Raw genomic sequence first — 10,746 nt, forward strand, 5'->3', positions numbered from 1 at the left:
ACTGATAACAAATCTTGAGAAGAGTGGTAATACATGCTTGGATTCCTCTTTAACACGGCTTCTTCAAACCTTCAGTAAAATAACAAACTTTTCCTTCCCCAATTAATAATGATACAATTAATTAATAATATACATTAATAATAATAATTCCAGTGCACCCCAGTGACTGCCAACCGTTAACTCGGCTCCATCTATGCATCTCTAAATGAAACTAGAGGCGCCTCCCGTTCCTAATGGAATCGGCCAGCCGCCAATCAAAAGAAACCATAGAGAGAGAAAACGAGGGAGAGTCACGCACCGTCGCAGTTTTCATTGCGGCGCAGTTCCGGTTTCGAACTAAACGCCGAAAACAGGAGAGGTTTACCATAAAGCTACCGGGGCTAGAGCGTCCGAGAGAATCATGGCCGAGGCCGGTCTTTTCCGTTTATGGGACCGGAAATTCAGAGTTGTTGTTTTTCCCCCCCAACCTAACTCAGCGCGGTAGTCGCTTGGTGATGACGTAGACAGTTGAACGGGACGCATGGTGCTGTGACGTGGCGGCGGAAGCGATGTTGCGGCAGGTGGGCATGGGTGGGGGGTAAGCGGGTGTTGTTGTCGTCCTGCCGGTTGTTGGGTCAGAGGTTGTCGCCGAATGCCGGGGAGGGCGGCGAGTTGCGGGAGAGCGATGAGGGGGGAGCAAAATGTCGTGGGAGAAAGTAGCTCTTGCAAAGGGCGGCAGAAGTTGTTGCTGGGGGGGGAAGGGGGGAAAGTCTGGCCATCGCTCCTCGCTGCTCAGGCATGCCCCCCAGCCCTAAAGATGTGGGGTTCAACGGGACCGTTTAAAGGATACTAATTGATCTAATCCCTTATTCATACTTTGTATTAATTCTTATATTAGGTATTGATTTCATAATGTTGGATACGACAAGAACGGATTAATCAAAATAATATTGGGATTAGTCACGTTAGCAAAAGATTATACAATTTGCTTTTAGACGGGAGAGGGGGAAGTCGTTTGATTGTTAAATCAGAATACTATTTGTTTTTCTCTTTATTGTTATTATTATATCGTTTTTATGGATATATTAAATGAAGAAAAATAAAAATTATTAAAAAAAAAAAGATGTGGGGCACGCTTCTTCTCCCTTCGCCCTAGTTGCTTTTATTTATTTCAGATCACATTGTTTTAAAACTTCCAAAAAACTAGACCAGAGGAGTATCTTGGTGCGTCTGCAGCAACCAAAATAAGCAGGACTCTTGTGGAAACTAGGATTTCCCCCCACCCCCCGCTTCCAGTATAAGATTCTGTGGACTAGAACCCACTTTGTCTGAGGTGTGTCGTTGGTATTCATTAGGCAGGCGTTCTGCATGAGCCGTTGAAGGGGGAAAAAATGTAAACAGTAGGGTCTAGGGACATAAAATATTGGAAGTGTGGAGCGAGACACAATTATGTAAAATACCAAAGTTGGATTACCAATTTAAAAGGTCAGGTAGTATGTGATGTGAAAAACTTCAGCCTGAGACGGCTTCTGTCAGTCAAAGTAGACAGTAGTGGCTTTAAGAAACCAATGTTCTGATTTGACATAAGGCAGTGTCTTGTGTTCAAAAGTACAGAGGCCATTCACAAGTTTCAGTAACTGGCATTTCCTTAATTTTGCTGAAATAGGTAGAAAACATTAATTATGGAGGTGTTCACCCGTTATATTACCACTGGGAACTCTAAATGTATTCTTTATCCATACCAAGTGAAATATTTATGATGTGTGAGTGACTTGGGGACAAAGATTTGCAATATGTTTCTTAAAGCCAATGAGGTATTTAGGCTCTCTCTCTTCTGTCCTAAAAGATTTTTTTAAATTGACTAGTCAGCTATAGTTTAATTGATTAATTCATTAGTGGGTTAAATTTAAACTAATTTACATATTACCAAACCCTCAAAATAATACATACTGAAGGAAAAGTGATATTTTAAACTGTAAGTTACCTGAAACAAAAATAGCCTTAAAAATTAGCAAATGTGCCTTGAAGCTTCAGCCTCACTAATATTTGCTCCTAGTCATTCTAATAAAACTTTAGTTGGCTAAATCTGCCGTTTAAGATTGTTCACCCTAGTTTTAATCAGTTTGGTAATATTTTCCAGACAAAGTTAATTGTGTATTAGCGCACAGAGAGAATCAAGCCACCATGTCTGTTTAAGTCTATAGGGTTTTTTCCATAGTTTCCTGACTTACCTTGTCCATTTGCCTTTCCAGGAGAGTAGTGATGATACAGAAGATGTGTCACTCTTTGATGCTGATGATGAAACGTCCAGGAGGCCCAAAAAATCAAAAATAAAGTAAGTGTCTGCTGATGTGGCTGAGTGTATGATAACAGCACAGTGGCCTCTGGCTGCCAGTTTTGAGCTACAACAAGCTCATCATTGCATGTTGCCCCCTTGTTTTCGTAGGAGTGTATTTGTTTCAAGGAAATGCATGATTTGACTGTAGGGATCTTGTATGCCTTTTCTTGCAGAACATATGAGACAGAATATGCAGTTACATTCCCATAATCATACATACACACAGACACATAGATAATGTTGTACGGATTGAAATAAAAGTATTCTTTGTTCTGTCTGAGGGCTAAATAATTCTTCAGGTCTATAGCCTGAAATAAATATTTCCTGATTTTTATGTAGGCAGTTTCGACTTCAGATAAATCCAGAACAGATGAGCTGGAGCTCTTTTGTTATAGCTGTGGAAAGACTTGTTTTAGATATGACTTTGAAGAAGAGTTGGTTTTTATATGCTGACTTTCTCTACCACGTAAGAAAGAATCAAACTAGCTTACAATCACCTTCTCTTCCCCTCCCCACAATAGATACCCTGTGAGGTAGGTGGGGCTGAGAGAGTGTGACTAGCCCAAGATCACCCAGCTGGCTTCCTGTGTAGGAGTGGGGAAACAAATCCAGTTCACCAGATTAGCCTCCACCACTCGTGTGGAGGAGTGGGGAATCAAACCCGGTTCTCCAGATCAGAGTCCACCGCTCAAACCACCACTCTTAACCACTACACCACACTGTGAAAAATGAAGAGGGTGGTCTGAAATAGTAAAAGGGAGAATAACCTTGTGACCCAGCTTCATCTCTCATTTTGCGCTGGATCACTCTCCAGCATTGTTTTAGTACCACCCAACTAACAGTACCTTCATGAGGCACTGTGTGAGATGTGCAGGAAATCAGCTGCTTGATCCTATAAACTAGTGCATAGCTTCTTAAGGGCATAGATTAGCATGGGAACAGTGTGATCTTTGAGAGTTAAGTCCAGTACTGGCTGAAAGTCCCGTACTAGATGGCCATCTGTCAGCAATGCTGGTTCAGTACTAGATGGCCATCTGTCAGCAAAGCTGATTCTATGAACTTAGGCAGTTCATGAGAGGGAGGGCATCTTGGCCATCTTCTGGGCATGGAGTAGGGGTCACTGGGTGTGTGTGGGGGAGGTAGTTGTGAATTTCCTGCATTGTGCAGGGGGTTGGACTAGATGACCCTGTTGGTCCCTTCTAACGCTATGATTCTATGAATAGCAACTGTGGGTACTATGGGAGAAGATGAAGCCTTAGTTGTGTGCATTCTGTGTCCTTCTGGTGTTAAAAAGTGATAAATCTTGGGCTAAGTACCACATGAATGATTCACCTACGTGTCTTACTGTGTTGGAAGGAAAGAAATGTATGCCATGGATCAGCAGCGTACAATTTTTGGCAAGTAAGTGCTGTTAGAGAGACCTGTATTGTGGGCTGAATTACTTTTCCTGTTTGGCCTGAGTACTGTTGTCTGTATGAAATCCCACTACGCCGGGAATTACGATTAAAGCTGTAGCCCTGTTCTAAGCTGTTTGGACAAGTAAACATGTGGTTCAAGAATTGAATTGCTGTCTTGTTGCGTTTTTCACAGACATCCAATAGCCTCCTTTTTCCATTTGTTCTTCCGAACCAGTGCAGTGATTGTCTATTTACTCTGCGAATTGTTCAGCACCAGCTACATAGCCTGTGTGGTGACGATCATCCTGCTTCTGTCGTGTGATTTCTGGGCAGTGAAGGTAAATCATTCCCTTGATCCGTGGTGGTACTTCAGCATGGTTGGTATCAAAGAAAGGGTGGGGACAGACATGGTTGGGACACAGGTCCAACTCTTAAGCTGAGATTCGCTTTAAGTTCAGTGACAAAAGTAGAGGGAGGGGTTGAATCCTTTGCAGTCTTTTGGTCTTGATTATGCTAACATGGCCTCTAGGTACGTGTGGTGCATCTTTCCACAACTTCCTTTTAAGAATAACACCTAGAAATGGGTGGCACATGCAGGTTCTGCCTTATAATTAGTTATCTTTAATTATTTGTGAATTTAGTCACCAGTCTGAAGTCTCAATTAGTTATAAATATGGGTGATAAGTGTACTGCTATCAGGGCACCATAGTCTAGAAGTTTCTGAACATGTCCCAGAGTCCTAAGAAATATAGTTTTTTATGTTAAGAAGTATCAGTCGTCAGAAAGGACCGCAGACTGAATGGAGAGCCTGTGTGATGTCCCTGCAAAGTCCCTTATTGGGGGGGGGGGGATGCACAAAAACCCTGATCACCATAATTCTGGCTATAGCCTCTTCTGGTGCTCGGAATATTTCTCTGCCTATGGGAATTGTTTCCCATAGTGGTGAGAGCCTGTGTAGTTACATCCCAGGAGCTGATACAAGCTGTAGCTTGAACAATGGAGTGTTTTGTTTTCAAATGTGCACATAGGAAAAAAATAACCTTATTTAGAAATGCAGTGACTACAAGCCCATTCTGTTTGCATCACTTTTCTCTCATAACCTGAAACTAAAACTTTTAGATTCTGTTAAGGTGCCAAATTAGGGATAAATGCAGCTCATATGAAACTGAAATAACTAGATAACCAAATATCTGAAATACAACAGCTTGTCCTGCCGGAAACCCCTTCCAGCTGTTTAATTTGCCTCACGTTTGATCCTTTATGAGTTTTGACATTTCCATTTTTATCGCCAGTGAAATAAGGGTGTACAAATAACTATTATGGCGCTGTATCGATGTCGTATTTATTTGCTTAACAGACATTCTGATTTTAAAATATTGTGTGGAGCAGCAAGTCATCTCAGGTTTGGGTGGATGGGCACAGATACTCTATTTATGACTGAATTGGACACATTCAAATGTAGTAACACATTTGTTTACTTTCTCCATCTATTCAGTCACATTTGCAGATGCATGCCTTCTCTCCCTGAGACATGTTGAAAATGCTATCTGTGTATCTGCCCCATGTTTATCAAGCAGTGTACACACCAGAAAAATAACGAGTGGGCTCTTTGAACAAGTACTTGAAATTGCCCTTTCCAGAAGACAATAGCCAAGTTGTTTTTGGTACAAGTATAGCAGTCTTTCATGTTAATGCACTGCCTCTTCATTGGTGGTGTGTGGTGTAGTCCTGCGATATCTGGAAACTAGTGTTTCCATTTAGAACGCTGTATGTTTCTGTAAGGCTATGAGTTCACGTTGTATCCCTCTATCTCTAGAATATCACAGGGAGGTTGATGGTTGGCCTCCGCTGGTGGAACCAGGTTGATGATGACGGCAAGAGCCACTGGGTGTTTGAAGCCAGGAAGGTAAATATCTCCTGATTATTGTGGGCATTAGGGAGATGTTGACTTGTGGTTCTCTGCTTAAAAAAACCACACAGCAGGGTCCCATGTATTCCTTTGTAGGGAAACATATAACATTCAGTTCTTGGGCTTTAATACGATGCAAGTCCTGTTTTACTTCTTTACATTCTTAGGCCTCTGCTACAGGAAAGAAACTCACGTCAGAAGCAGAGTCCAGAATCTTCTGGTTAGGTCTGATCACATGCCCTTTACTCTGGATCATCTTTGCCTTCAGCGCCCTGTTCTCCTTCAAAGTGAAGTGGCTGGTGAGTTGAGCGACTAGTTGTCTGGGAAATGCCTGACTAGGCCAGTTCCTTTGGAGGCAAACGGCAGTGATTGCCCCAGTTTTGCCCTGTGTCTTTCGTAGGCAGTGGTGATCCTGGGTGTGACTTTACAAGGAGCTAATCTTTATGGTTATATCCGGTGCAAAGTGGGCAGCAGGAAGAACCTGACCAGCCTGGCGACTTCCTATCTAGGCAAGCAGTTCTTGAAGCAGGTACTTCCGATTTGGTTTACGTAATCCTTTTTTCCTGCTGTCTGTGTACGTCCGTGTGCGTTTGAGAGCTATATTTCTTCTTCACGCAGAGCTCGAACCAGTAATGATAAAAAAAGATCCAGCAATTTAGTGATAAAATACTTAGTCCCTTAATGTAATCTAGCACCTATCCCAAAACCTTCACTGTCAACTTTGAAGGTCTTTTATAAAAGGAAACTTTTATAACCAACATTTTAAAAAAATGTCAGAGATGTGACCTTCTGTATCTCTGTAAGGAGGTACTTCCGTAAGATGTGCGCAACCACAGAAAACTTTCTGTTCCTTGCCAGATTTAACCCATTAGGGGAAAGCAGCCATCAGCGTTGACCGACGCTGGGATCTCAGGGGGCAGTTGGTGTTGGTAATCTGATGCAATCTGATTTTGCATTGTATATTTTCTGGGGCAACTTCTTTTGGTGCAGTCAGTGTTAGGCTTTATTATTTATTTGGAAAATCTTTGCCACTTCTCCCAAGAACTGCTCAGGGCAGCTCACAAAGTAAAAAAACAAACAATACAATAAAGTCGTAAAAAAGAAGCCTAGACCATAAAAACACCATAAAACAATATTCATAAGATGGTTCTCAGACTAGAAGCAGACCATAAAAACAGCTTAAAAAGATGAAATCCTTAAGTTAAAGCCTGGCTGAAAAGACCTTTGGGGTTCAAGAGCCAGGTGTCTGAATTTTCCAACTTTACCACTATTTTTTTTACAATTGTATTTTAACAAACATTAAAAAACAACTACAAATACATTAAAACCTAAACTCAATATAACAATATATATGAAGCTTGCCATTCAAAATGGCAATTCTATTGTCAACCTCATTAAATTACATTCTTTGTTTATAACATATTGTTCCATATCGTTTAGCACATTTATTGCCTGCTTATTACCCAATGCTCTTTTATTTTAAATATGATTCAGTTCTGTTCCAAATTTCTAGCTGTATAATTTTAAAAATCAATTTTTCCTGAAATTCCGCAATTAGCCTATTATGTATAAAAGATGTCAATTCAACTTTACCACTGTTGAGGAAATTATTTCTTCCAAGTACTACTATTTTGTCTATCTTTTGCCTAGGTGTGCGTGAAACAGTGAGGCATGAAACTTTGAATACATCCTGTTCTGTACTTTCCTGGGTTATTCTGAGAAGTGTAATATCCCCCCCCCCCCATTCACTGAGTTTGAAATTTGCTTTTTGAAAGCTGGTGCCTGTGGTTGTCATGCAGTTTTTACTTTAACCTCACCTCTTGATGCCATTGTACCAATATGTCCTGTTTTTCTTCAGCTTGCTTCCTGTTTCAAACCCTAATACCTCCTTTTTCAGAACTAGGGACAGCTTACTATCTTGAGTGATCACCCCCCTCCTCCTGCATGCAGAATCTTTCTGCTTCCTGTTCATTTCTGATCTAACACTACATTGCTTTCTTTTGCAGACTGTGGCCAAAGAGGAGGCCGTATCTTGAAAATCACGAAGAGTCCTCCATTTTTGATTTGGTTTCTTCTGGAGAATGAGAAGTATTTCCTTGGCCCTCTGAACCAGAGATTTATAATCTGTGTGTGGATTTTTGTAATTAAATAATCTTATAGAAACACAGGTTGCTGCTTGTTCCTTGCAAGTCTTATTTTAGAAGCCCTTCCTGTTACCTAACTAGATGCTGGACTCTTTAGACCAGATGGCTCCAGTTAGGCCAGTAAATTTCCTTGATAGTGGCTGTTTGTGCTGCAACACAAGTTAGGTACAAGGCAGCTGTTCCCTTTGGTGTTGCTGTGGCATTGTGTCCCAAAGTCTCAATGCTATGAATGGGATGGGGTGGAGAGGAAAATTTGGAAAACGTCAACTAAAGGGCTAGAAATCAAAAAGAGGCTTGGTAAGGCTTCCAGGTCTACAGTCGAAATGGAAGGACCCAGATATTTCTAACTTGCACAATGGACTCTGTGTAAAGACTTTTGCTCTCCTGCTTGCAGGACTTGCAATTGTGTAGTGTGGTCTCTCCCCCGCCCCCCCGCCCCCCATTTTCTGACTGTGACATGATCTAGCCCTTTCCCTTCCAAACACTCCCCCTTCAGTTTGTTTGTTGTTTTCCCTCCAAAGGAAGGCTGAATTGTAATGATGTGGCTTAATAGTCCACCAGGATTATATAGGGGTTTGCAGTTTTAATTTTTCTCTGAAGGGCTAGCAGAGCAAACAGGCAAAGGAATGTGTCTGCACCTTAATGGGGTTGTTCGGAAACTTGTTGGGAGTACTGGGAACCTCAGTGTGTAGAGCCAAACACTGAGGCAGCCATTTCCCTGGGCTATCAGTGAAATCGTTACTGTGCTTATCCGGTAATTTTCTGCAGAAAGTGACAAAACAGTAATGCAGATTAGCTAATAACCATCCCTTATAGAAGTGTGCTCTGTCCTTGACACTGGAGAGCTGACAAGTGTCATGAGCTGTTATTTGGAACAGTATATCTATTAGCATGACTAGGAGTATCTCTCCTGCTTCTGTTATAGGTACATAGTAACGTTTAGGTGCCATTCACACATGACCACAGCACATACAGTCTACAACCAGTGGAGCTCAGAAATGGCTCTTATCCATGTGTACATACATGCAAATGTACTTCATCGCATGCAGGGTTGGATCCAACCAGCTTTTTCTAGGGGAAAAAAGGAAGGAGGCATTCCCTTTTGACTGCCCAAAAAGACTGAGAATCATGGGACTTGCAGATACAAAAGTCATGTGGGGAAAGAGCTGTGGTACAGATCGGAATTGGATAAGACTGAGCGTAAAAGCTGGCTGGATCCAACCCACAGATGGTTTTATGTGAACAGATCCTTTGTTGTACATATAGTCTAACATCTTCACACAACACATAGTTAAATTGTGGAGCTCCCTGCCCCAGGATGTGGTCATGGCTGCCAACTTGGAAGGCTTTAAGAGGGGAGTGGACATGTTCGTGGAGCATAGAGCTATCCATGGCATTGGCTACTAGTCAAAATGAATAGTATTCATGATGCATACCTGTTCAGTATCAGGAACATGCCTATTATCTTAGGTTCTGTGGGACACAGGCAGGATGGTGCTGCTGCAGTTGTCTTGTTTGGGGGCTTCCTAGAGGCACCTGGTTGGCCACTGTGTGAACAGACTGCTGGACTTGATGGGCCTTGGCCTGATCCAGCATGGTTTTTCTTAAGTTCTTATCTGCCCTACCTATGTGATCCTCCATTCCTCTTCGCTGTGGATTAGTTGTACAGGTGGGGTATAGTTGGATCCACATTGACCTATGTCAGCTTTAGTTTGTACAAGTCACTCTATGCCCATGTAGAGATGCATGACTGCCCAAAGCTTATTTCTATGCCACACCATGCTTAGTATGAGCAAACCAGGGTTCTATCAGAACTGTCCCTAAGATGCAACTGTAATGCACAGAACTGTTTTTTTGTTTTAATTCATTCAAGGAGAAGTTTTAAATTTCAGAGGCTGATGAACAAAAATTTCAGTCTGAGAGAGCCATGTGAAAAAGCAAGTACATCATGATCTAGTCTTGTGTTTTGCCCGGATTTGGATTTCAGCACGTCATCCTCAGTAAGCAGCGTTACCCCCTTTTCCCCCCTGCTGCCACAGACAGGGAAGTGTTGCTTGGTGACCTGGTCCTTGGCTCATTTGCACTGTGGCTGGTAGGGCTGCTTTCAGAGTTAGATGTTGATGTTTGGAGAATGCAATCCTGTTATCAAACTGAGTTTAGGAGAACAATATTTAATCACCATGAAGAAAGGTGACTAAAAAGCTCCAGTGGTAAAAAGAATAAAATGTCTAATAATCGTTGAACTTTTCATGCAGAAAAGAAGAATTTGTAGCTGGCAAGGGATTTTTAGTCATTTGCATTTATATTTAGATATCTGTAATGGAAAGCTGGAGTTTTCTATTTGGAGGATACTAAAGCAGTGTGTTCAAGCTGTAAAAATCTCTGATCTGCATTGTGCATGTTTGTGAAATCCCTCAAATTAACATGTTTTTTCAGAGAAATATATATTTTTAAAGTTGTTCAATGGAATTTTTTGATTGGCCTGCAGGCATTGTTTGTCTACAGTGATGTAGAGTGTCTCTTGTGCTGATTAACAAATACTGTTTTTAACCACATCTCTTATAGTCCTCGTTCTTTGTCTACATGGTTTGCCTTTGCCAACTTCCATTTTTTATAGATTCTCATCAACTGTGTCAGATATATATATAAAAAATTGATTTTGTACATCTACAGAATCATGTAGACTTATTTTTCTTTAAAATGTGATTGTGACTCCTTTGTTAAATCCTGATGCCTGCTCAGGATTCATTTACTCATTGTCAGCCAAGCAGTTGAGCTGTTCAGAAAACTGCCACTCATGAGACAGAACGCAGTCCCGGGGCATCTGGGGCTTAGAACATCTCAGTATTGGGGCAAAATTTGGCTCTACGGTTTTGATGTTTATGAGAGCGCTCTTGGCATTGTCTGGGAGTGGTTTGTTTGATAACTTCCTTGTTATCTAATTCTGATCTAACACATCGAATAACTTTCAAGTGCTTT

At 41.5% G+C, this 10,746-nt stretch overlaps 1 protein-coding gene across 1 annotated transcript; it reads left to right on the forward strand.

Moving 5' to 3' along the window:
• Positions 1 to 485: 485 nt before the first annotated feature.
• Positions 486 to 7,835, forward strand: TVP23C (trans-golgi network vesicle protein 23 homolog C). Its single transcript, XM_056859853.1, has 7 exons — positions 486 to 560; positions 2,232 to 2,314; positions 3,908 to 4,052; positions 5,531 to 5,620; positions 5,791 to 5,922; positions 6,024 to 6,152; positions 7,630 to 7,835. The coding sequence occupies exons 1-7, from the start codon at positions 549 to 551 to the stop codon at positions 7,657 to 7,659; spliced, it is 621 nt and encodes a 206-aa protein (XP_056715831.1). The 5' UTR covers positions 486 to 548; the 3' UTR covers positions 7,660 to 7,835.
• The last annotated feature ends 2,911 nt before the right edge of the window (positions 7,836 to 10,746 follow it).

Source organism: Euleptes europaea, chromosome 1, assembly GCF_029931775.1.
Source record: "Euleptes europaea isolate rEulEur1 chromosome 1, rEulEur1.hap1, whole genome shotgun sequence".
NCBI classification, from domain to species: domain Eukaryota; kingdom Metazoa; phylum Chordata; class Lepidosauria; order Squamata; family Sphaerodactylidae; genus Euleptes; species Euleptes europaea.